General features: G+C 37.9%; 2 protein-coding genes across 4 annotated transcripts in view; both read left to right on the forward strand.

Moving 5' to 3' along the window:
• The first annotated feature begins 329 nt into the window (after positions 1-329).
• LOC128016844 (terminal nucleotidyltransferase 4B-like) lies at positions 330-16,944 on the forward strand. 2 transcript variants are annotated; one of them, XM_052601676.1, is made up of 13 exons: positions 335-1,153; positions 7,766-7,889; positions 8,917-8,963; positions 10,368-10,488; positions 10,583-10,690; positions 11,281-11,445; positions 11,712-11,840; positions 12,181-12,394; positions 12,502-12,628; positions 13,094-13,203; positions 13,283-13,485; positions 13,816-13,965; positions 14,099-16,944. In XM_052601676.1, exons 1-13 carry the CDS (start codon positions 690-692, stop codon positions 14,231-14,233), a joined length of 2,097 nt encoding a protein of 698 aa, XP_052457636.1. In that variant the 5' UTR covers positions 335-689; the 3' UTR covers positions 14,234-16,944. The 2 variants fall into 2 exon arrangements, with proteins under 2 accessions (XP_052457637.1, XP_052457636.1); XM_052601677.1 differs by lacking the exon at positions 11,281-11,445 and having other exon boundaries at positions 330-1,153.
• A 254-nt stretch (positions 16,945-17,198) lies between these two features.
• Positions 17,199-27,408, forward strand: part of LOC128016846 (adenylate cyclase type 2) — a 40,924-nt gene continuing 30,714 nt past the window's right edge. Inside the window, exon 1 of one of the 2 annotated variants that reach the window (XM_052601679.1) lies at positions 17,199-17,410. The gene's annotated coding sequence lies outside the window, so the exon portion shown is untranslated. Of the gene's footprint in view, positions 17,411-17,933; positions 18,165-27,408 lie in introns of those variants that run through there. The other variant, XM_052601680.1, reaches the window with a different exon arrangement.

The following is a 27,408-nucleotide window of genomic DNA, read 5'->3' on the forward strand; positions in this document are numbered from 1 at the left end:
TCATATATTACTACAAAGTATCAAACCCACTGTTGTTATGTTACGCAACAGACACTGTAACGTGCTCTCTTGCGTAACTCTCCAGTATAGGTCTCTCTGCAGGAAAGTAATGGGAGTTACCAGATCAGGGTGTTTTTACACCATGATACCTGGTTGGTTGACGTCATAGTGACGTTAGGTTTAGGGGTGGGGTTGGGCAAGGGGGATCATTTAGATTGGATGATTTAGAAACACCCAGCAGTTGGAAAACACCCACATGGTGATAAACGCCCACTTTTGCTCTGCAGAGACTTAAGTCTCGTAACTCTCGTAGACCACGCGCTCCTCCGCTGCTCGCTCGCGTCTGGCCGCGCATGCGCATTCGCGCTGTAGTCTATCCGCCATTGAAATACACGATCTCCGATGGAAACGAGTCAGACAGTGACACAGACGACACTCACGATTCTCCATTCCTCGTGCTCTGAAGTGTGACGATTACCGTTTTTTTTAACAACGTCTTTTTACAGTCCGTTTACATTGGTGCATTTTTTTTCCTTTTTCTTTTTTTTTCTTGTCCCGAGATACGTTGATGGACCCGCACAGGATATTTTAGTAGCTGTCCAGGTCGAACGTGTTCCCGTTAGTGGGTTAAGCGAACCGAGCCAGGCTCTGCTCTGGGGGTAAGCACGCCTGCAGCAGCTCAGCGTTTGATGGATCCTAGAATCGCCTGGTTTCAGCCAGAACAGCGCGGACCTGCCAACAACCTGTGGATGCACATCTGGGAAACGACGCAGACGTTGGGAAACCTCTACTTCAACAACCACTGCAACACAGCCAGCGCCAAACTGACGAGCAGCAGCAACGCGGCCGACAGCAGCGGCAAGCCCAAGGATCATCGGGGGATGTCTAGATCCAAACCCGACAGTGAGGTCTCCGATCAACAAGATTTTATCCCTCTGGAAGCCAATAGCAGCAGCAGGGGTGTCCGCGGAGGGGGGCAAGTGGTTGGCAGTAGGTTTGCGGTCGTGGGAACTGAGTTGCCAAGCAAGAGGAAAAGAGACAACAAGGCGAGCACCTTTGGTTTTAACCGAAATCTGCTGCTGACAGATGGAGTGGAGGACATTTACACGGGCACACCGTGGAAGAGCAGAAACTACACGGAAGGCATTGTGGGGTGAGTGCAGAAACGACCTTTATATGCGTGGGTGTATATGATGATGACCTCGGCGCAGGGCCCAGTATGTTTGCTCGGATTCAGGAGCTGGCCTAACTCTTACGCGTTTGACACGAAACTGAGGGTTGTTCAATCAGTACATGTTTAACATGTCATTACCTGAATACGAAGCCTTACAACAGCACGGTGTTGGTCCGGCGACCGTCCGTTCCCTAAAATATCTAGGCTATAAGGTTCTCTTAGGTCTACCAGTGGTTTGACATTCGAGCCGTTTCTTCACCATATTTGGCATGTCTAGAGTATCCTTGCAATCCTTCCTTTTAAATGTCCTGCGCTGTCTGGCCCGTCAGCTGCTCCCCTGACGTCTCTGGTGACAATCACAAGTAGCACGAGCTCTCTGTCAAAGTCCACTTATAGTCTCAAAAGGATAATTCACCTAAAAACTAAATGTCGTCATTATTTACTCACCCTCTGTGTAACGTTCTTTCTTCTGTGGAACATAGAAGATATTTGGAAGAATGTTGGTTACTTTGACTTTGTATGGACACAAATAACACTCAGATTTTTTATTTATTTTTTTTTTTTTTTTTATGTTCTGTAAAAGAAAGCCATACAGGTTGGGGGTGACATGACATTTGGGGGAAGCTATTACTTAATCTGCTGCTTGTCACCAGCCATATAATGTACGGTTTCTGTCGTTATGCCATAGTTACTACAGTGGTCAGAACTACAAGAAAATTAAAGCCCATGTTAATTTATGTATTACTGTAGTAAGTTTTTCTATTATTAATCTTTGGGGGAAAACTAGTAGAAGACTTCAAAATGCTTAATTTAAAATCTAGATGTTGAAGGTTTATAAATTTGCCATCATGGATGATTACATATCTCTGTGGATCTTTTCTTTTGTGTGCATGAATTTATTTAATGAGACCAATCCCAGATATCTCTATAGTTACTGCCTCTATGAATCATTATCTTCTCCCAGTCACAATCTTGTCAGTCAATAATCTACACCTTGCACTTCAAACTCCGGTTACTTAGTGATCAAAAGTCATAATTACATAGACTTCTTTCTTTACTTCTTGTTTTATTGCTGTCATTACTACAATTGCTGAATATTGTTTTCCTGATATGAATAAAATGAATTTTTTTTTTCAATTTACATCATTTACTTAGCCCGAGGTTGTTCCAAACTCATAAGACTAATGAAAAATATCTTCAACAAAAGTAAATGCCAGAATTTTTCATTATGGAGTGATATCTTTAAATGTGAAATGTGTGAAATGAAAACAAAGCAGCAGCATACTCTCAAAACCACTATTTGGGAGAGGTTCACTTAGGTTTTAGTGGCCATACTTTAAGGGTGTGCTGGAGAGGTGGATTGTCAAACTGTATGAGGTGCCGTTTTGAATGAAGCATGATGAAGTAGTGCTGGATTATGGATTGAGTAGTGGTATGATGTTAGAATGAGGTCTAAAGGGTGTGGTGGTGGTTTGGTAGGTTTTTGAAAGTTCAGATTGTCCTGTTTAGTGATATGTGCAGCAACTTGTGGAGCCCAGAGCAAAGTACAGCCACAAGCCTTATCCTCATTCATAGTAATGTTAGCCGAGTGTTTGCAACTTTGCATAAGAGTGTTCTTCAATGTTATTCTTGTTTCTCAAATGAATGACTCCCGTCAGCTCTGTTTTATAGACGTGGGGCAAAATGTACAGATTAAGACCAGATTGGCTCATGCTATAGCATTGTATTCAGAGAGCGTGTCTGAAATGCTTTAAAGATTTAAATCTTGTTCTGGGATCGTTTGTTTTGGATTTTATTATTTTCCATCTCTGCTTGTCTCCAGGATGTGGAATGTGCTTCCTTCCTACATCCCAAAGTATTTCCAACCTACATGATATGAATTTTTGTGGATGTGTTGGAGGCTAAATTCACAATCATTTTTGCTGTTCTGTTCTGAGGCGTGAGAAAACAGACATATGGTTTTATGGGAGTGTGTGTGTGTGGAGAGATTTTTTATGTTGTTATTCTCTGTATGTTGGACAAGTTCCTTCCTTGCTCTACCAAAAACAAATGCTCCCCCTTCCAGCTGACACACAATCCCCTGTCTCTGTGATGTCATGGTGCTTCCAGCCAATCAGAATGTGTCAAGATCCTTTCATCTGCCTGACAGCTGTGCTGCAATGAGAGAAGAGGGAACATCCTCTCTCCACGCTTAGTTGAGCTGCTGCTGAATTTTTTATGTTGGGTCTTCTCAATGTTTTTTTTTTTTTTAAAGTATGGGAAGAGTTCAGTGCACTGGTCTCTTTATAAAGAGCACTGAATGGATGCGAAGGATATATTTTTGCACACTAACATTCATTTGTATTCAGAAAGCATTGCTGAACATATGGTGTCCTGAGTCTTTGAATAGTTTTTGGTCATGCTGAAACTTTAAAGAATTGTAAATTAGTTCATCTTTGCATTAACATGATCACTGCATGCAGTTCTAATTATAGTAATTATAGTAGTTTTTTGTGTTATTCATTACAAAACAATAAAGCATTAGTTCACTCCAGAATTCAAATTTTCCAATAATTTGCTCACCTACGTGACATCCAAGATGTTCATATCCTTGTACCTTTTGTGGTCCGTTTACACCAGATGAATAATATAGGAGCAAAATATGAGGGGAACAGAGCTGTCAGAACATATCAAATGACTACTGAATGATTTTAGCTTGTGTGATGGAGTTTAGTTTGAATGTGGTTTGGTGTGGTCTGAGTATTGAGGCCACAAAGCAGCAGACCGACTTCACATGCTCAGTGCCTATGGAATGGACATGCTTATGCTTTGCCCCATTTGATTTACCAGGGAGATTTTGAGACTTGAGTCAGAGTTGGGTGGGAGCACTTTGAACTTATGTAATAGCTTGAATGTAAGGTGATTCATCACAGAACATTGTCGAATGTACATTTAGATGAGTTCAACATGGACTTTCAATCAAGAAGGCAATGTTTTGGCATCTGCGCCATCAGAATTCAGAAAACCCATTTACAACCTTTAAGTTTCACACAGAAGTTAGCGATGTTGGTTTTGCTCTTAAATCAAAATTTTATATAATTTTATATACAAGTTATATTAATATTGCTGCCTCCACTGCAAACTGTGCTGAAGACAAGTGTCATCAAAGTCAGGCAACTTAAACCTGTTTCATGATTTAAAACAATATCACTCAATAGAACATGCAATAACTAAAAAAAGTTTTAAACTAAATGTAATTTTAAGATTTGATAATTATCATAATTATTGATATAGACTGATTTGATTTCATTCCATCTGTAAACAGATGCATGTGGATCAGCCGATGACGTTTGAATTAAAAACAACACAGTGGTCATTTAGTGCTTTGCTATATTTCATCTCATGAGTGTAAATCAGGATGATTGTGTGTTTATCAGTATCTAGGCTAACTGTGTGTATGTGTGTGTGTGTGTGATGTGAGTCAGTGAATCCACAGCAGTAACAGCTAAACTTGTGTTGGCCCTCCCAGTGAAGAGTTTCTTAGTGACAGAGTCTGCTCTCTTATTGGCTGACACTGGGAGTAAACTGCACGCCGCTTGTACTTGATTGGAAGACACAACAGGCTGCTCTGGAGAATTGAAACTGATCTGAACCGTTTATTCATTGAAACGAAACTCAGACTATGTTTTTCTTATCAGTTTTTCACAGCAATGCTTGATGACACTGAGGGCAAATGTGCTCTTTAAACTGTGAGACAGTCTGCTGGGATTTATTTAGCTCCAGTTAAATTAAGTACTTTCAGTTTTTTTTTTTCAATTTTCATCTTGTTTTAGATTTGATCAGTTTGCTTCTGGTCTTTCTTGTCCAGTTTGTGAGAGTGCTGTTAAAGCAGATATGGTGAGATCAGGAGGCCATTCAGTCCATGTGATGATTCCACTTTTGCTTCTCTCAGTTCCATTTCTTAGACTGATTTTTTTTTTTTTTTTTTTATTTATTTTTTTTAGTTTGCCAGGACTGAAACACACTTCTGTCTAGTCTTGATGAAACAACACACGCTTTGCAAAATGAAAATATTAGCAGAGATGCTCTATAAATGTATGTTCTGTTTAGTTTGCATAGAAACTCTGTGATGTAATGGGCTTTTTTGTTTGTATGTATGATGATTCTCAACTTGGTAACATGAACCACCCTTGGTCCCAAAACACTAATCCAAGGGCCTGATCTGTGGAGTCGTGAGTGTGCGCCTGCTGAAGGTGTGTTCATGTTGCAGGCTGGCTGGCTCTGATGAATGCTGTCGGACTGCATCTGCAGAGCTTCATGCCCAGGGCAGAACTTTATCATGCAGTTTAGTTTTACCAGCATGGATAGACAAATGTGCTTAGACACTGATCAGAGCCCCAGAAGAAACTTGTGTGTATGTCTTTGTATTGTTGTTTATGCTCAAAGCTTTGCATGACTTGTTTGTTTGTGGACCTTGTGACTGAAGGTACTAAGAACTTCCTTGAGATAAACCTTGAGTTTGCAGCAAGGCGCTATAAAAAAAACGTATTATTATTAATATTATTATTATTATTATTGACAGTGTAATGTATCCATATCTGAACACCTTTTTCTGGACCGTTAAAGATGTAACAACTGTAAAAAATGCGGCCCGTCAACCTTCACTTGCTGTCAAATGTGGAGGAGGGATCAGATTATGTAAGAACTAGTGTTGTCACGGTACCAAAATTTCAGTAGTCGGTACCGATACCAATGAAAATCCGCGGTTCTCAGTACCAATTTCAGTACCAAAGCAAAACAAACACAAAAATATTCTAAAAAAATAAATAAATTATCACTAAAAATAAAACCAGTACCATTCTTTATACTTATTTACAATTATGTTTAAAGTTTTTCGACAAGTAATATAATTATGTAAAACAGTAAACAAGTTTCACCCAAATTTAATTTGTCTTTTAATTAATGAAATGTAAACATTTAAATTTTAAACAAAAATAATTGTGATTTATTTCTTTAAAAAATAAAGTTTTATAAATTTGTTCCACAGTAGTAGCAGTATCACATACATTATACTAAATAATAGTAATATCTAGCACAATGCCTTTATGTATTTTGACACTGGTTTTACTCAGAAGAAATGGTAAAATGCTTGTGAAGTGACTCAGAACAGTTCTGGTGATGTAGTTTATGTATTTATGTCCTCATGTAATACGTATGTAACTAGTCAAAGTCATGTGATACAAATACAAATAATACAAAATACACATTTTTCAAAAACATAACCATTCTTAACATAAGGAAAAAATATTACAAAATTATTAATGTTGTTATGGCTCTAACACTGTGTATCGTCGAACATAACCATTCTTAACATAAGGAAAAAATATTACAAAATTATTAATGTTGTTATGGCTCTAACACTGTGTATCGTCGATCTCACGGGCTGACGATTTGAAAAATAACCATATCGCCCAACACTACTCTCCACCGACTTTTTGATGCTATTAAACAGATGTGAACTATGTATGATTTTTTTTCCCCTCTTATTTTCTTTTATGCTTTTGGCACACTTTTATGTCAAGCAGCTTTGAGTTTCAATGTTCACACACATAATATTCATTGTGTATGTTATATCAGTTCATGCATTATTTTTAAATCAAACCCATGACCATGGCATTGTTAGCTTCATGTTTGAGCTACAGGAGGTCTAACGATTATTTTGACAATCGATTTGTTGGTGATTATCTATTTCGATTACTCCGATAACCCCCCCACAATTTTCTTTATTTTAATTTTATTGACAAAAACACACCTGCAACTGGCTGAAGTTGTACGTGCACTGTGGGCAGACCCAAATAATCGATAATGAGAATTGTTGTCGATGATTTTTATTATCGATGATTAGTTGTTGCAACCTTACATAAAACCCCTTGCAGCAGCAGCTACATGTTCATAAATAAGGATGGCGACCAGTTTGGCAGGCATATGTGGATTCAACCCTAGTCATGGGATTGCCACCTGGCACCAGAAGACCAGTGTTAGTAAAAGCTGGAACAGAATGAGAGGTTATAGCAGGTGCCTTGGCGCAGTCATCTACTGAACATACTGAACTTGTGTGGCACCAAGAGATTATTTCAGTGAATTAATTCTGCTTCTCTAAGCAGCTTACATTTTTAGTATTTCTACAGGTGTGTACTATGCAGTGTTAGATGCTGCTACCATTGCTTGAATTTAGAGTTCAGGTTGGAATAAACTTAGACTGCATGACTGCATACAATATCATTCAAAAGTTTTGGTGTCAGTAAGCTAAAAAAAAAAAAACGTGTGTATATATATTTTTTTTATCAAATAAATGCAGTCTTGGTGAGCATAAGAGATGCCCAAAGCAGTTAGATTAGGTTTTTGGTGTACTAGGAAAACAAACACATTTGTAGGCCTTACTATTGGCTGTTATTTCTTGTTCTACCTTTATTGATATTGATTTACGCTCACAACAGTTCAGGTCACCTCATCTCTCTAATGTAGTATTGGGAGTTAAACATTAAAGAGCTTTATTGCCAATAATGCACTAACTTTTTGATTATGTAACATTTAATTTCTCTCTCTTTCCAGGCTGCATGAGGAGATAAAGGACTTTTATAAGTATATTTCTCCTCGTCCAGAGGAGGACCACATGAGGCAAGAGGTGGTGGAGAGGATCCAGAGAGTCATCAAGGACTTGTGGCCCAATGCTGAGGTAAGTTTTACTCATATGATTGTCTTCTTGGGGTTTACATCATATTTTTTCTTGAAAATTTGGATGATGAGGAACAATCAATACTACAATTCTTCTTGACCTTTTAAATATTAAAGCCCATACGTGAATTTGCTCTTGCAGTAGTTCACCATTACACATCGGTGTCACGGACATGCAGAAGTCTAAATATAGAGCCTTGAGGGACTCCATTTCTAAGTTGTCTCTGGAACAGTTGTCAGAAATACAATAAATACTCCTCTCAGTTTACCTGTATATCTAAAAGGACATGTTTATTGACTTAACAATGAATTTGCTATATATACATTTTTTACAGTTTGCATTGTTCAGTCCAGCTATTTTGAATTGGTTAGTAATAATCATCTTATTTATATTCCAGCTGTAGCTTATGGATGTTTTCTAACATAGAAAAATATATATATATATGCCCAATGGGTGTACAAAGTGAAATAATAAAGACAAGTGATGTGGAAATTTAAACTGCACAGAATCTGCTAAGAGAAAATCGCACAGCTAACTCAGCAGTGAAACCTTTTGTGGATGCCAAAAGTGGCAGGACCTTCTGTTGCTAAAATGTAGTTCTAAATGCATGGATAATGAGCTGAAAAATAATTAAAAGTGTGTCAACACCCTTATTTGACCTTTTGTGTTGTGAAAAAAAAAAAAAGTCTGGTTTTCCTTCTGGTTGTAACTGTGTTTATATTTAGATCAGAGTGCAGGATAATGTTCCAAGGAAGCATAGGCTAAATAGTGCAACAGAGGATTGTGTTTCATTTTACATTTTAAGTTTAATTTACAGCTTTGACCAAAAATATTTGTCTCTTTCTTGCCACACATCTTTCTTGCCATTTTCAACCCTAGTTTGTTTCTGCAATTTTATTGCGCTCATGTACTCAAACACTATATGCTCTGTGTTAAATATGAACACAGGCTGGCTGTTGGGACTAATATTTCCATGGGTAGATTCTGTAAGGGCAAATTTAATCTATTTTTCTATTTTCTGATTCAGGTTCAAGTGTTTGGCAGCTTCAGCACAGGCTTGTATTTACCTACAAGGTAATGTTATGATTTTTTACTCTTGATACATTTTTTACACTCAGCTCAATATCCATATGATCATAAATGTTAGTGTACATAAACCTGATTTGTGGTGTGAGTTAAAGCTGCGGTAGGGACCTTTTGACGCTCTAGCGCAGTGGTTTTCAACCTGTGGTCCGTGGTGGTATTGCAGGTGGGCCGCCAATTATTTTCTGTTCATTTCCAGTCCATTCTAGGGCTGTGCGATTTAAAACAAAACAAATAGGACCACTGGGAGGAGCCAGAGGAGCTTGATTTTTCTTTTTTTCACAGATTATCTGTCTCATATTCTACTGTCAGGACATAATGACAGGTTTAACAAATATGTAAAAAAAATATATATTTTTACAAAAGTTACCTACTGCAGCTTTAAATGAAAGTAAAATTTTTGTAATTGGGTAAATTATTGTATTATGACTTGCCGTTGTGTGTGTGACTTTAATTTATTTCTTTTTCTTTTTCTTTTTTGTGGCAATCTCACATCACTCAGACCATACTGCATTTATCCACCTGGATTACTAAACTGTGGTTGAGTGGAATAAATCTTTCTGTGCCAATGCACAAGTATGCTAGTTGCTTAAACAGTTGAGTTTAGTATTCAGTTTTTATTCAGTGTCCGTAAATTCATTTATAACATACTTGGGTGCCCTTACCTACGTTTGTTTTTAATTTATTTAAAGGTGTTCATAATGTTATCAAGATTTTAACATAAAAAAAACAATAATATAGAAGTAATAGGCTATGTTCTGTCCTGTTTTGACCCTCTCATCAGAACGCTCTGTTTGAATAGGTGTGGTGGATTGTAGACTCAGAAGTAACAGACTCAGAACAGTTGTGTATGTTTGACATCCTACATAGATGGACACAGCTGTGATTTAGGTTAAAAATGCATAAATACTCACTACATATCAAACGATCTGTAATAACAGACAAAGCAAAAGTGACCATGTAATTAAAAGAGTTTCTCACACTCGTGTGGTGCGACATTACTATCGGATCCAATATAGAAAACTCGGCACTGCATCGTTTTTTAGTTTCAGTCTTTCTGAAAATCCTGTGTTGAATTGTGCCTTGTTTGTAAATGAATCCTCTGTGTAATTAGGTGAACAAAGGACCAAGTTCTAACTGATGCAGTCTTGATGTTTATTAAAAATAAACTCCATCCACTCTTTCCTAATGTTAGGATCAGAAGAAAGGCAATGCAAAGACTTTGCACTGCACAGTGTCTTGTTGTCTTCGAAGCCAACTTTATAGTTTGGTTTCTGCGTAGACCTGCGTTTGCCTCTCAAACTTGTTCCAAAACAACATTGTTCATTCATTAAGAATAAAAATCATTTTTGTTTGCTTATATTTAACGCTTTCTCTTCTCCCTCTTTATACCAGTGATATAGACTTGGTGGTTTTTGGTCACTGGGAGACTTTACCTCTCTGGACTCTGGAAGAGGCGCTACGCAAGAGAAAAATTGCAGATGAGAACTCGGTCAAAGTCCTGGACAAAGCAACGGTACGCGCAGTGCTTTGTGTCATACACGTATGTAGGCTGATTTTGATGTCTGTCAGACATCCCTGCTTGTGTTTAATGCTCTGTGTGTTTGTAGGTTCCCATCATTAAACTGACAGACCTGCACACAGAGGTAAAAGTGGACATCAGCTTTAATGTACAGAACGGTGTTAAAGCTGCAAACCTCATCAAGGAGTTCAAACAGGTGAGTGTGGAGTCCTCTTTCAACTCGAGCCATAAATCGGGGAAACCGAAAAGATGACCGTTTTAGGAACTCACTCGAGCTGGATCTCCTAAAGTCAAGTGCATACTACAAGACTCAAGTCCGATTACTACCTGACATGAAGTCCTAGATCGTATTAAGTGCGTGATGTTGATTCTCCTCGAGAATGTGTGTGTGTGCTTGTGAGACACGCTCCTACTAGTTCCAGATCCAGTCTAAGGATGCTCCAAAATTTGGCCACTGGAAATTATCAGCCAAAATTTATATTTTCGGTTTTGGGCCAAAAGAGCTGAAAATATGTTCCGTAAATATATGGGGTGCCGCACGCCCCAACAGTGTCCAGCGCACAGGTTTCACTCTCCCTCTAGCCTCTATTGACTGACGGGCGCATATTACCATATCCTCCGCCCTCAGTGTGTTGTCCCATGTCAGTCATTTTGTCTGCGTGTGATTGGCTGTGTCGCATCCAGCGTTATAAATCAGCTGTGAAAAACTATGCAAGTACATAAATTATTCACACTATCATTCGGAGACATTCTGGTATATTCATATTATTGTTTCTTCTGCTGTAGTCTCTCCTTGTACTGGGTCTGAGTCCGGTTCGTACATGTACAGCTGAATACCGGTCCTCTTGCTCATGTTGCTTCTCCTCTCTGTTTATTGCCATACGCAAATCAGAGACGTCTAGGCTCCGCCCCCCTTCTGGAGTCGGGCGGGAAGTTGCAGCTCATTTTCATGTAAGGGAACACACCCCTGAAACAGCACTTCTTAGACCCGCCCCAAAAAATGACACACATCAACACGTTATAATAAACGATCTGTATGGTATTTTGAGCTGAAACTTCACAGGCATATTCAGGAGAACCATAAGATTAATATTACATCTTGTACAGAGGGGCACAATAGGTGTCCTTTAAATGTGAGGTGGTCTTCAGTCTTGTAGTTGCAGTCTTTATACAGATTATTTTTTTTTTACTTGTATTTGTGTGTGTGTGTGTTTTAGCAATTTCCCGTATTACCGTACCTGGTGCTGGTTTTGAAGCAGTTTTTGCTGCAAAGAGAGCTGAATGAGGTTTTTACGGGAGGCATCGGATCATACAGTCTCTTCCTCATGGTTGTCAGCTTCTTACAGGTAACACACTTCTACACATTCAGATAAACACACTCTCTCACTAGTACCCGAAAATACATAATACTAACAAACGTGTGTACTGAAAACGGTTATTTGTAATATTTCACAATATTACTGTTTTTACTATATTTAAGACTTAAAGCTATGACAGTAGTGCACATTAGAATACAGCTTTAAATGTAGAAGATTCAACACCCATGGTGAATATCAGCTTGTTAACGCTTGTTTTTGTTATCCGAGGTTTATGCATCGTCAGATTTGCCTCCAAAGTGAAAATCACCTACTTAAAGAAAAGTGACCCTAGGCTTTCATTATAATGAACTGCTATTTTATTTCTCAGCTGCACTACAGAGAGGATGCGTGTAGTTCAAACCCAAACCTGGGTGTCCTGCTGATTGAGTTTTTTGAGCTGTACGGACGCCATTTTAACTACCTGAAGACAGGGATCAGGATAAGAGATGGTGGCTCTTACGTGGCCAAGGATGAAGTGCAGAAAGGCATGCTGGATGGGTACAGACCGTCTATGCTTTACATTGAGGATCCTTTGCAGCCAGGTACAAACACACACACCCTCACGCACACATGCACATTTCAAACTTAGATGTCATCAAAGATTGGACGGAAGATGTTCTGATCCTTATCATGTGTGTCCGTGTCATAGGAAATGATGTTGGGCGAAGTTCGTATGGGGCGATGCAGGTGAAAGAGGCTTTTGATTACGCTTACGTTGTTTTAAATCATGCTGTGTCCCCGATTGCCAAGTACTACCCCAACAACAAGTCAGAGAGGTGAGACAAGGAGAACCGTGTAAAAGATGTGTGTGTGTTTAACTTTCTTAGTTGTAAGGGCTGGGCAGAACATTAAATGTGTTTGGTATTATTTCATGAATTCGAAGAAAGAGTTTCTTTATTGACTATGACAGCAGTATTCAAGCTCTCTTGGTTTAAGACATATGCACTCCCTTATCATACGTAGGTATATTCACTTATATTTACGAGTGTTATTTGTCTTTATGCACACAGGAGAACTTTTCGAGATTTCTGCATAGTCTACATCATGTGTATATGCATGTGAATTTGTTCTTAACCTTGTTTTAATCTTAATGTATTTGGAGTATTCTAAACACCCACAGTGCATAAAACAGTAAAAAACAACTGCAAACTGACATGACAACTAATATTAATAGTCTTAGGGGAAAAAATCAGGATCTACTCGGGATGGGATTCATGATTGGTGTTATCTTTCCCCTGCAGTATTCTAGGTCGAATAATCCGTGTCACACAGGAAGTAGCGGAGTACCGTGACTGGATCAGTGCTCAGTGGGGCCAGCGGAGCTACAATGAGCCGGTCCTCAACTGTAATGGTGAGACATTATCCCTGAGTTTATTTCGCTCTGTCTTTCACTTTAGAAAGCTGAATATCTGTTTTTTGTTTCTCCATAGAAAATGATGTCACGCTGCTCGTGGAGTCTGAGGAGCTTGATGAGTGTAATAATAATAATAACGTTTCAGAAGATAGTGCGGTGCTTCCTACTGTTCCCCGGAGCAAAGTGTCCTCAAACTCCTCCTCTCCTTCCCCCTCTCTCCCTTCATCACCATCATCATCATCATCGCCTTCTTCAACAGCCTCTAGCTCGAGTGATGTGGTCAGTTCAATATATGGATCCGTGCAAATCCACATTTTCTCTTTGGCCACCCTTAAAATGTTGTATTGATTTTCTTTCTATATGTAAATGATCATGTTTGTCTGTTTCTTACTTCGTGTTAAATACGGAATTATTATAACATCCACTTATTTATTTTGATTGGTCTGTTTTTAAATTTATTTTATCATGAACCTTTTCTTACCCTAGAACTAGCTGTTTTAGCATAAAACCTAATACATTTTAGACACTGATTTGGTCAAGTATTATTTCAAAACAGAAAGAAAATGAATTTTTGTATTTGTATACATGTATTTTTTTTTCGTTCTGCAGGACTCTGACGGAACACCCTATAAAACTTTGAAAGCTTTGGGTGGCCGGGGCTCTAACTCTTACAGTGAGAATACAGTAAGGAATCTGTCCAATCACAGATCACAAAATCATTCAGCAACAATGCCCACCCCCACTTATAAGGGCAATAAGGTAAGAACTTGATGGAAGTGATTATGATTCAATTTATAATTGAGACACATTGGTACAGTATCCCAACAACGTAGCATCTTAGTTTCATTGTTAGAGTTTTAACCTTAATGTGTCATCTTTTTTTCTTTTTCAGAGTCGGCAGCTTGCTAAAAGTGCTCAAGGGCAACACAACAACCCCAACAAGATCCAGCAAAACAAGTCCCAAAAAACCAACATGAAGAAGAGGAAACCTCAGCGTGAGGTAGCGCGTGAGGACCTGTGTAGATAGGAGGAGCTCTTCAGTCAGACTTACACATGCTTTTAATGTCTCTGACCACAGAAGGGTGCTGCTGCTGTCATTTATCTCTCCTGTCCCACTGTTTAAGGGATGTGTGTGACTTTGTTGATGGAAAAGGAAAAAACAAAAAGAAAGAATAATTCAAGTGTGGCATTGGCCATGGGACTGGAATCATGTGGGAGAGTCTAGGTCTGATTTCCACTGGCTTCTGCTCAGCTTCTGCTCACGGCCCATGTGGGAGCTGCACTGCTCTGCTGGACATGTGAAGGACCAGAGAATGTAGGAGAGAGAATTCAACTTGAGCAATACCTGGAGCCCTGGATTTTGCCTCACTGAGGACAACTATATAAAAAAAAAAAAAAAAAAAAAAATTATATTGAAAGTGCAAAGATTTTTAATTGTCTAAAGAAACAGAAACAGAAAAGAAAATGTAATTTGTACAAGAGGAATTATGCATGTTTTTTTTTTCTTCTTTGAAGAGTGGTTCTTTTTTTCTCAAAGCAGATTATAAAAATATTCTATATAAAAAAAAATGAATAAAAAAAAGCACCACAAAATAACCCAAAAATATCAAACATGGAAATGGTTTCATACTTATTTCATAGTATTTTTCCATGCTATAGATGTACACACATTAAGTGCAAAACGGCTCCTCACAGCTATGTGTGAGTTTGGGTTCAATTGCCAACACTTCTCATCAGCCTCTTCTGCTGTTCTGTGGTTTGTGTAATGATGTGGTTGGGCGGTGTAAGAGAAGTGTTAGTAGTTGGCAACAACTCTGTGCACACACTGCATGAATGTGTGTGAGTGGTCTGTCAGAGAGTGAAGTTGATCTGGAAATTTGAAGAACACTACCACTGTGGTTTTCAGGTGATCTGCCCATCACAAAATGAGTTGTATTTGTTAATGTATTTATTTTTATCAAAGACAGTGGATTTCTATATGCTGACCGCAGAGGCCAGACATGTTTTGTGTTCTGTCTTATGGCAAAACATGATTGTTGCTCGTCATGTCGTGTTACACACTTTTTTCTTAATGTCAACTACCCTTTTTCAGGTAACAACTGAGTGACCAAGTTTATAGAGATGAAAAGATGGTATAAACATTTTAATTTGTGGCTGGTCTACTTAAAGGGAGATGAGGTGAATTATTAAGTGCGATTTTTAGTTTTGGTTCATATTCTTATTTTATTTTTATTTTTTATTTTTCATTCCACTGGATCTTGATGTACTGTATAAGTGCCTGTTCTCTCTAAATTAATATTATTGCGATTCTTCAGATAACCAGAAGGTGGTGGTGTAACCTAAGGTTATTTCATATGCAATAATTCCCCTGTGAAAGTTTTTTTTTTTTTTTTTTTTTTTAAGATTTGCCTACTATTTGTCACAGGTCTCTGGTGTAAGTTTGAGAGATGATGGCTTTTGATGAGATAATATAAGCTACTCCACCTGTATTGAGTATATTTGATGCTAAAATGGACTATCAAAGCCAGTAATCTGTCTTAAAACCAGATGGATGCCACTGAAATCGAGTGAGAGAGGCAGAGATAGAACAGTTGGAGGATCATTAGTGCCACAGCCAGTGCTCTAGGCAGGTTTAGTCCACATGTTTCCATGATCATCCATGCAATAAACATTACAGCACAGCTATAAAACACCAAGCTGTACAATATACTGTTCTATAAAATTTCTATTCAACACTTTTATTTTAGTTGCTATACATTTTGTACTCTCATACTGTTAAGTGTACTAAATGTTTGGACAATTTGTTATATTGTCTTGGTATAGGACATTTAACATGCCAGTAACTGAGCCAAGCAAATGAACTCCATAATTAAACCTGATATTATGTTCTCTATCCAAGACCCAGTCACACTTTGATAAAGACTAAAAGTCTCAATTCCAACAATAGTCATTTTTTTGCTCGACTTCGTAGCTTTGTTCTGGTTGAGGAAATTGCATTTTGTGCACTACAGAACATCTGATTTGTCACAAATTTGCACGTGCACCAGGTTTAATGACACTGAGAGTGTTGAACATCTTAAATGTGTTCAAATCCCACCTTTAATGGTGCTTTGACTCTGGGAGATGACTCTTTGCCCAGACAGACTCAGACATTTACCTTATCCTCATCTCTATTCTCTTTGGCATGCCAATATATAATATATATATATATATATATATATATATATATATATAAAGATAATATGGCAGTGGAAACAATTGTTGCTGCTTGAGCAGTCGTATCACACTTTCCAAAATCAGTCACCAAAAATAATAATAAACATTGGGCATAGATACCGTTTAATTCTACTTTTTGTATATTTCCTACTTGTGAAGTGTAGGCTTTTCTAGCTTGTTCACTGATATGCAGAAAGCACAGAACTGCAGCTTTCACAATGTTTCTATTGATTTCTCAGTAGTATGGTCAAAACTGGTAATCCCAAAAATAAGCAAATATTGATATCCATTAACATTTCTATATTTTATTATTTTTTAAATAATATTTCATGGTTGATCATTATTTTGGGGCAAAAAAAAAAGTTGTTTTTGAGGCTGTGTCACTCATATTATTAGCTACTATTAAGACATTGCTATGTTTTGTATATTTTTGTGAAAATGAAAAGGGAATAAAGCTCAATTTTGGATTCAATCATAAGGAAGATCTGTATTCTACAATAATAAAATGCACTTTTAAAATCAGCAGTGTAGCTGTGTTATATGTAGCCTACAATTTACATTCAGAAGAATAACCATGCTTTTATATGTGTGTGATGTTCAGTACATTAATCACCAAAAATGGACACTTACATTGTTTGGACATGGCCACTAAAAAAAAAAAAAAAAAAGGAAAATCTATTTTAAAGTAGAAGTACATGAAATCGTCAATTCTCATAGTTAAGACCCCACAGAAACATTAGAAAGATCCCAACTCATGATTTGGCTGCACGCGGGGAGGCGCGCTCAAAGTGGACACGGTATAGTTTCCGCAGCGCGTGCACAGTTTGTGATCGAGCCGCTTGAACTAGAGCCTCTGAGAGAGAAACAGTTAGAGAAGAATTTGCACACACAGTCAAACACGGAACTGAGTGAGGGCCAAAACCGAATGTATCTTACCGCTGTGGGCTCGGCAGTAAACAGCAGTGCAACGTGCGACGACAGCAGTCAGGTGAGTGAAGTCTCTCACTAGGCTACAGCATATTTATTACGAACAGAGATCTTCTCTGGTTTTTTTTTCCTTTCTTTCCTTTTTTTTCTTTTACATAGTAATATCAATTAAGTTATCCACATTTTCGGTTAAATGTGTGCTTTTTTTCTTTTGTCTGGGTCCATCTCTTTCCTGTAGCGCATCAGTTCGGCTCAAAGAGAGAGAGAGTAAACATTCCTAAATTAAAATCTGCTAATTGTTGTATTATGGATACATATATGGAAGCATTGTGCACAATATATGTGTCTCGTTTGTTTGAAGTGTCATATAGCTCATCTTCATTAGCCCTGTCCTGCGAAACTGGGGATGCATGTATGTTTAATAGCGTTACTGATGTGTCATTTGGGTCCCAAATCTTTATGAACACAGGTGATAAACTGGTGTACAGTTAGCCTGATAATTGTTTGTTTCAAATACAACTTGACGCGGCAATCTTCGAGCAGCGTCTGCTAGATAGTGGAAGTAACTGGTTTTCTTCTTGACAGTGGTCTCTGTACAGGAAATGAATATGTTATCTAAGTGTACTGAGGCTTATCATATGCAGTGTGCTCTGAGCAAACAAAACCATTGGGCTCACCATCTGAAAGTGAGAGAAGGACGGGGTAAAACAGATGCCCTTAAGGCAATCAATTCAACTCAAGTGGATAAAAAAATTAATAAAAAAAAGGAGTAGATTTCATTAGGTTCGGTGGAGCATTTTACCAGGACTGCAGAGGTGAGTGAGACCTGTAGAAGCTCATTGCAGACACATCTGGATCTGTGACTTTTGGCTCTTTACCGTTGCTGCTCTGCTTTTCTCATGGTGATGTTGAACTTAAGTTACTCTGTCTTCCAAGAAATGCTTACTAGTTACAAACGTTTGACAGATGTCTGCTGGATAATGGGGTGCTTTGTTTTGTAATATTGGTTTATTTGATTTCAAGAGTACAGTATATATACGTAAGAAGCAGGTTTCCCCTGAGCGTGGAAGACATGGACTTAACAGGGAATTCTAAACTTTGTTTTCCCTGGAAAAAATGATAGAAATCATTGTAGTGAATAACAATGTTTCTGCTTATGCTCTGCAATTGCATTTAGAAAGCGAATCCTCCGAGAGCCCAAATATCTTTATTTGTTTGTTTAGAGACTTTTGTACATTTGCGGAGATCTACGCCAGCGATCTTTAAGACTTGTTAAAAATAAATAAAGAAGAAGACGAAGAAGAAAACCTTAAGCATGAATAACTGGAAAAGTCATGGTCATATGGGAACCCTTAAAAAAGCCATGACTAAAGAAGAAACTTTAAGAAGTGTCTCTAATTTTCTGTTAATTGTTGCATATACGTGTAAAAAATAATATAATATCTAAGTATAAATGTAATTAAATATTATTGTTTTCAGTAGTTTCCAAGTTGTCACTGTTATATAGTTCATATAAAATTGTTAAAGGGGGGGTGAAATGCTATTTCATGCATACTGAGTTTTTTACACTGTTAAAGAGTTGGATTCCCATGCTAAACATGGACAAAGTTTCAAAAATTAAGTTGTACGTTTGAAGGAGTATTTTTGTTCCAAAAAAACCTCTTCCGGTTTGTCACAAGTTTCGGAAAGTTTTTTTCGAGTATGGCTCTGTGTGACGTTAGATGGAGCAGAATTTCCTTATATGGGTCCTAGGGCACTTCTGCCGGAAGAGCGCGCGTTCCCATATAGCAGAGCACTGAGAGGCTGAGCACAGCCTGATCAGAGCGAGAGTGTCGCGAAAAGTCACAAAAGAAGTGTGTTTTTGGTTGCCAGGGCAAGACAACCCTGCACAGATTACCAAAAGAGAAACAGCATTAAGGGACCAGTGGATGGAGTTTATTTTTACAGAGCATCAACGGAGTTGTGCAAGTGTTTTTGTTTGTTCCCTGCATTTCGGATTGCACATCGTTTATTTCTTAAGGATAATGCAGTCCCAACGGAAAAGGGTCACGATCGTGTGTTGGAACCACATGCGGTGAGTAAAACTGCTTCAAATATCTCTGTGTTGTTAACTTAGCTATCAGTGTGTAAGCACATCAAGTAAACAACATGCGATGTTGTCATCAAACTGCACTTTCCACATGTACAGCTTAAAAAAAAAAAAAAAAAAAAAGACGACATAAAGTGGAACTTAGTCATTTTCCAAAACCGCTAAGCAAATATATACAGTTTCAGTACATACCACATAGCATACCGCCTTTGCTGATGCTGCTCTTGTTAAATTTCAGCCTCTGGATCTGTGTCACAGCTTCCAGACTCGCTCAACACAAAATCCTACTGGCGCTCGTGATTCTTTAGCTCCGCCCACACGTCACGCCTCTAGGCGCTCGTGTTTTTCCGGGAAAAATCGGTACAGACTATCTTTCTCTTATAAATATAATAAAACTAAAGACTTTTTGGAGTTATGAAGGATGCAGTAATACTCTATAGGTACTCAAGATTAACAGGATATTGAGTGAAAACGAGCATTTCACCCCCCCTTTAAAAGGACTGCATTGCTGTCATGTCAGAGCTGCAGTTTAGCTCTGTCTTTCATTTTGGTAAGTTTGAAGCAGAAGTGGCATTTTTATGGTCTGGCTGCAGGGTTTCACTGTCTACTTTACAAATAGTAAGTGGTTCGTATGAAAGTAGGGGTTCAATAATATTGACATTTAACTCAATCATTGCTTCATTTATTCAGAAACAGATAATGTTGTCAACTAAACATTTAGTATCTTAAGTTGACATTGACTGATGTTTAATAGGTCACACATCTGAACTTACCATAGCACAGTTATTGTGGCTTGGCTGCCATAGTCAGCACTGTAAAGATGAACTCTTCCACTCAAAAAAGGTCGTGGGCGATGAAAGGATTGAGTCAGCAGGAAGTGATTCTGAAAATGTTCTATGACAGAAATCTTTTTCATAGCTCTTTTGATCTTTGGTCTCCTGAGCAGTCAGCTACTGGAAGGGGACATTAATGTTGTCAACCGTTTACCAGTATTTAAAAATAATATATTTTACATGGAACAAGAAAAAGGGATTGTTTATTTCTTTGGTTTTGGTTGTTAATCCATATTGGCATTCTTAGAACTACTATTAAACTATAATACTATATAAACTCAAGTGTTTTATATGTGTGATGTTCTGTCAGCACTTCTAATGTCTATCAAATTGAGTTTTTGGACTTCTTTCTAGTCACTTTTGAGAAATGCAGGCTTTGAGCCTTAAATGTATATACAGTGCAAATACTGCATGTAGCATGTACATGAGGCAAATAGATTGGTACACCACCCAAAGGTGCATTGTTGTGTTGGGTTTTCTGCAGGAGTTGTTTGTTCTGGGCATCTGTGCAGTGTTGAACAGAGAGTGTATTGAGTTCACTGAGAGCATAATGCTGATGCATTATGGTCAGACTATTGGTAATGTTTACACGCATGAGTTAAAATGTATGTGTAAACATAAGTGAGCTTTTCCAAATTGGACCTTACACGGTCTTAGAATGTTGCCATTCAATTTAATTGATTATTGAATGATAATTTTTGATTTTTTTAACTGCATAAAAGAATCTGTGTTCACTGACTGCTTATTTCTTCTGAAATCTCAGTACTATGGAAGCTTCTGGTATAGTATTGTCTGATAGCAATTTGTAGTAGTAAACTCTTTCTGTCATATTTAAAAAAAATGTTGATTTGATTGAGCTATTGATTTTATGATTAAAAGTGACATCAAATGCAAAATTCTCTTTTACATGGTGTTTGCTTATAAATGTGCCTTAGCAGTGTGTGGACACAACCTGCCTACATGATAAAAATCCATTCACTTTTGTTTTTTTTTAACCCCCATAAAACCTAAAGAGTCTCAGTTATCAAGCCGTTTTGATTTTCCGAGCAATATGACGTCATATTGCTCAAGCCCCGCCCACAGCCACTGACGGACTGTCTCGTATTAGCATATTTCCACCAGCAGTTGTACACTATTTGCTGTTTTCTCTGCACTCGAGCAGCTGTAGCAGCAATGTCTCATAAGCAGTGCAGGTGTTTTATAGTTGGATATAGAAGAACATAAAAGTCTTAATTTTCTCCCGACATCAGACCCACTGAGGACGCACTGAATTAGTTTTGTCTGTGATGGTAATGGGCCACCAAATACACCTTAATTTGTTTATTTAAGTGAAAATCATTTTACTCAAGACTGCTTTCTTTCTTATCAGGTAGACAACAGGTTAAGAAAAAAAAAAAAATGCAAAATAGCGCTGTATGTAGCAAAATGCTCCTCTTTATTTATTTTTTCCTAGCTGACTAATGAGCTTGTGGATGCCAAATGGTTATTCTTAGGTAAACGTATTGTTTCTTATTCTAAATGACACACACAGTTGCTCCCCAAGACAATGGAGAACTGCTAGATTACTTATCTTTAATTTGAGAAGCACATGGATGGACCCCCTCTGACCTTTGTGCTCTCCACCCTTCTCTCTCGCTATTGCTTGAGGTCTATTAAAGGTAGAGAGTTTAAACATTCAAGTGTGTGTGTGTGTGTGTGTGTATGTGTCTAGGATGTGCTACACTGATGTCTCCTGAGTTTTTCCCACCCCTGCCCCGTGTGTTGCACACTCCCTTCCTCCTGTGGAGATTTAATGGAGTTAACCATCCATGGTGCACTTTCAGGAAGTGACTTCCTCAGCTTAGTTTGGCTTATTTTCTTTTCCTCTTCTCACCCTCAAGCCATCCTAGGTGTATATGACTTTCTTCTTTCAGACGAATACAATCGGAGTTATGTTAAAAATGTCCTGGCTCTTCCAAGCTTTAGAAAGGCAGTGAATTGGGGTCAATAGTCCAATAGAAGTCCAATAAAGTGCATTCATCCATTAATAAAAAGTGCTCCACATGGCTCCAGTTGGTTAAAAAAGGCCTCCTGGAGCGAACTGATGCATTTTTGTAAGAAAAATATCTATATTTTAAACCGTAATCTCTAGCATCCGCTAACAGTCAGTATGCACACATGTACTTTATGTAGTCCTGACTCCTGCATAGTGTGTGTTAAACGTTTACAGTTCTATTTTCAAATAGTCTTCCTTAGCTTAGCTTATTTAATATACTTTAATTATGCCGAGTTTAGTTCTTTGCAGTCCTGTGTTCTGTGTTTTTTGTCTATGTAGCACCCTGGTCCTGGACAAACGCTGTCTCCTTTCACTGTATACTAACTGTATAGAGCTGGAATGACAATAAAGCTACTCTGACTCTCTGACTCCGACTCTGTCGTACCCGTGTTCACGAGAGAGTGGCGTTCAGGCGGATAAATAAAGTTCTATTCCAAGTGCACCACACATGAAGTGGACAACATTGGGTAAAAGTAAAACAAATTCACTTGTTGAAGATCTTTGCAGAAAAGATGAAATATGGAGGCAAATATTGTACATACTTGTCTTAAACACATCATATATGTTCAGCAATAATATAAGGAAAATGCTAAATATGCTCTAGCACTACAAGAGGTTCAGTGCTAGACAGAACTACAGTCCCTCATATGAAGATTCTTTGTACATTATGAGTTGATGACTGTTGAATCCCTTCTTCTCATTCATGTTTTTAATTTATATGGCCAATAACTCAAAATCAATCTGTCCAGTAATGTAATAATCAAGCCAATAACAGACGGAGTGGTGCCAAGCTGCTCTTTAGAAGCTTTAGTGAGGTATTTGATATGGCGGATCATTATTATAGTTCAGTTTCAAGTGCTGTGGTCTGCCGTGCTGTTTGACTGACAGACTGGTCCATGTGCAGCAATCTAAGCTCACCACACATGACAAACACAGAGCATTTAGAGAGGGAGAGGGAGCGAGACCAGTCGATTGAGGTTTAGTGACTGCATCATAGACATCTGTCGTATTAAATCTTAAGAAAAACAGTTCATGTAATTTGATCAAATCTACCACAAAAGGTTACTCAAACCTGCTCCCGCTCAGTGCAGTGTGTTGCTGTTCCAGCTTTGTGGGCAGTGAAGCATGTGCTGAATGATCTATTTTAGATTTGGTCTATTAAAGTTGCTTAACAGCTCTGTGTTAAAACTAGATCTCACACTTGTGTGTTCAAAATGTGTGTAGGAGTTGAAGAGTTAGCAGCCATCTCTTGAAAAGGCATTCAGCTTAGCAGGAGTCAAATTTTAAACACTTCAGTGTCATCAGGTGATTGATAGGGTTTCCTGTGTGTGTGTGTTTTCTCTAAAAGTTTTGGTCAATGTTGTGGACACATTTTTACACTATACGTATAAATAAAATTAATGATTAAAAATCATTAATTGTTATACAGTTGTATTTTTCATAGTAAAATACTACTGTATAACAATTAATGATTTTTTTATAAAAAAAATAAAAATAAAAACAATATATATATAGAGAGAGAGAGAGTTATTGGCTATATAAAACATTTATTTATTATTTTTTAAATCTATTATTTTTAGGGTTTGTTTTAGATGTCGTGATAGCTTAGTACACATGTATACTGCCGTTCAAAAGGTTGTGGCCGGTATGAACACTTTACAATAAGGATCCATTCGTTAATGTTTTTTATGTATTATCTAACATGAACAAACAATGAACAATGCATTTATTACAATGAAAATACTGTCGTTAATTGTTAGTTCATGTTAATTCACTGTGCATTAACTAATATTAACGAGCACATCTTTTGATTTTAATAATGCATTAATAAATGTTGAAATTAACATTAAGTAGGATTAATGAATGCTGTAGAAGTGTTTATGCTTAGTTCATATTAACTAATGAACCTTATTGTAAAGTGTTACAGATTTGTTTTTAAGTTTTTGAAAGACTCTTAATACAAAAAAGCTGTATTAATATATATTTTTTACAATTTATAATAATTGTTTACTATTTGAATATATATATTTAAAAAAAATCAGTTTCACATGATCTTTCAGAAATCATTCTAATATGCTGATATAATGCTTAAGAAATATTTATTATTATCAGTCTTGAAAACAGTTGTGCGGTTTAATATTTAAATTTGTGGAGATGCTTTCAGAAACTAAGTGCTTGTTTACACTTGGTCACTTTTTTTATTTGTTAAAATGGTTCAGTTTTTACTTGTCCACATGCATGTGTCTCTGCAAAATGGATATAAATCCGATCTTAAATTCCTATGTGAATTCACATAAATAAAAGCAATAGATATGTGCAGCTAAAGATCAAAGACCAGAACAAGAGAGAGAGCAGCTTTAGCACTGGAAAGACAAGCTAGTCTCACTACTTTTAGTTTAATGAAGATGATTGTGTTTTGAACAGCAACTTTCTTTCAGTTTGCACATTGGCTTCAGTCATATCTGACTATGACATTTCATATAGCCTACAGTGGGTATAGATAAGAATCACCCCCTTTAAAATAATCACATTTTGTTGCTTTGCAGTCTGAAATGAAGACAGACACCGTTTTTGTTTTATCCAGCTGTATTTACTCAGTGCAACTTATAACATCCAAGTGAAAGATAAAACACCAACATGTCAGAAAAAACACACACAAAAAACAGAATCCCTGAGCTGAAAAAGGATCACCCCCCTGCGTCAGTATTTTGTTGAACCACCTTTTGCTTTAATTACAGACTTTATTCTGTTGGGATTTGTCTCTGTCTCTAACTTTGCACATCTAGACTTTCTTTGCAGAACTGCTCAAGGTCAGTTCAGGTTGATGGTGAGTGTTTGTGGACTGCAGTCTTCAGGTCATTCCACAGATATTAAGATGGGGTTTAAGTCTGGGCTCTGATCGGGTCATGCAAGGACATTCACCTTTTTTTCCTTCAACCACTGTGTGCTCAGTTTTGCTGTGTGTTTAGGGTCATTGTCATGTTGGAAGGTAAACCTTCTTCCCATTGACAACTTTCTGGCAGATGGCAGCAGATTTTCCTCAAGAAGTTAATGATATTTTGCTCCATCCATTTTTTCTTTTACCTTGACAAGTTCTCGAGTCCCTGCTTCAAAGAAACACTCTCATAACAGGACATTACCACCTCCATGCTTTACCGGAGGAACGCTGTTATTTGGATGGTGAGCTGTATTGGATTACTGCCAGATATGTAGTTTTGTGTTGAGGCCAAATATTGAGGCCTTTCTTGAGGAGGGGCGTTTTTCTTGCAACCCTCTCATATACAAGCCACATCTGTAGAGAATTTGTGATATTGTTGTCACATGCACACAATGATCACTGTTTGTCATAAATTCCTGCAGCTGTTTCAGAGTTGCTGTAGGCCTCTTGGTCACCTCTCTGACCAAATGCTCTTTCATCCAGTTTGGAGGGACGTCCTGATCCAGGAAGGGTCTGTGTTGGAACCTTCAGAAATGTCTGACAAAGAAAGAGGACTGGATTCCAGTAAGACTGGACAGAAGAGAAAGGGCTTGATCTTGTACTGATCTCCCATTTGTTATCTGTACTCCAAACAAGAGTTCTGCACTAGATTTACCATAACAGATGTGTTATTGTGCAGTTCATGTTGTGGTAAACTTTCTCTAGAAAAGAATATGCAAAATATTTTGCATACTAGTATATTTTCTCTGAGGTAATGTCCCTTGCTAGTGTCCTTTGTTTTTTTGTTTGTTTTTAGGAGCTTGAAATTCTCTGTAGCAGTAGCATTTATGTACTACTATCCTCTTGAAAATCTGAGGTCATGATACACCATGTAGGAGACTTTAATATGAAGGTCAATACTTCAAAGTGTTCACCAGGTTTCGAGATCAGATCTTTCTCCTGTGAGAAATGGAGAGGTGATTTCATTTGCCACGTCTTACCATCTGATCCTCTCATATGAAGCACACTTGAGCTGATAGAAAAAAGCATATCTGTTGTCTTTGTTATGGTGTCTTTCCTATAATCCCTCTCTTATTTTCTCATTTTGTTCCCAGTCTGTTTAATTGTTGCATATCCTCTGCCCCATCCCCTCTCACGCACAACCCCCCCCCCCCCCCCCCCCAAAGCCCTATTTTTCTCCCATAGGCACAAAGGCTTGCATATAAACAAACAGTAGACCATGATGTCAAGAATATTATGATTATAGTATATAGTGGAGGATTGGAATCTGTGTGTCACAATCATTCAGAACATTCTTTCGCAGCGTGTGTTTGCTCGTGGCACTGATGTCATGTTTTGTCTAGTCTTGTCTTCTCAGTTTTTCACCGTCTCTCCTTCACATGCGCTCTCATCCTGAGACTCCGAGGTGTGGACGTTATCCCTGTGCCGTGTGCACTGTGTGGAGGTTCTCCTGCTCTTGACCCTTTTGACGCTCTTGTTTCATTGTCCTAAACGTGGATGTGGCACTTGAAGCGATCTCTGAAGATCATTTGCTGTTGAAGAGGTATTTCAGTTGCTGATGTGAAGCGTTGTTTAGAGGGTGTGTCACCGTATTGCGTGTTTTACGCCAGTTGTTGCATGCTTTTTTTTTTATTACGCTTATGTGGAATTGGGCTCGCCAGGTGGGTTTGTAACGGTGACAATTTGTGGTTGGGTTTTGCTGTGGAGGTCTCTCTCCTGAATGGTGTGGATTATGAAGATACATTGAAAAAAACCTTTCCTGTTGTCCACAATGCATTTAGAAATGAAAATCCTGTGATCATTTACTCACTTCTTGTTTTGGACCCCTTTGACTTGCATTGCATGGACAGAATTGTTAAAACATTCTTTAAATATCTTCTCTTGAGCTCCACAGAAGAAAGCAAATTCGTTACTTTTGGTAACAAAATGAGGTTGTGTAAAATGAAACACTTGCTAAATGGCTCCAACAAATTGACTTTATTCAGGTCCGTGCCATATTTACTGTTTGTCAGGAATGAAAACGAGGCTGTGAGGGTAGAAATGGAATGCACTGTTGTTTAACAACATACTGATTGTTGGGCTGACGAAACATCTTGCCAAAAACTTTCATTTGACAAAAACTCCATAAAACAGTTATTTGATCCAGTACATTTATACAGTATGT

Source organism: Carassius gibelio, chromosome A7, assembly GCF_023724105.1.
Source record: "Carassius gibelio isolate Cgi1373 ecotype wild population from Czech Republic chromosome A7, carGib1.2-hapl.c, whole genome shotgun sequence".
NCBI lineage: Eukaryota > Metazoa > Chordata > Actinopteri > Cypriniformes > Cyprinidae > Carassius > Carassius gibelio.

Excerpts from the sequence above, each read along its gene's own strand:
- LOC128016844 (XM_052601676.1), top strand. The coding sequence starts at position 690 with ATGGATCCTAGAATCGCCTGGTTTCAGCCAGAACAGCGCGGACCTGCC. Across the intron at positions 10,691-11,280 it reads TCATCAAGGAGTTCAAACAG|TCTCTCCTTGTACTGGGTCT; the intron begins GTGAGTGTGGAG and ends CTTCTGCTGTAG. Across the intron at positions 11,841-12,180 it reads TGGTTGTCAGCTTCTTACAG|CTGCACTACAGAGAGGATGC; the intron begins GTAACACACTTC and ends TTTATTTCTCAG.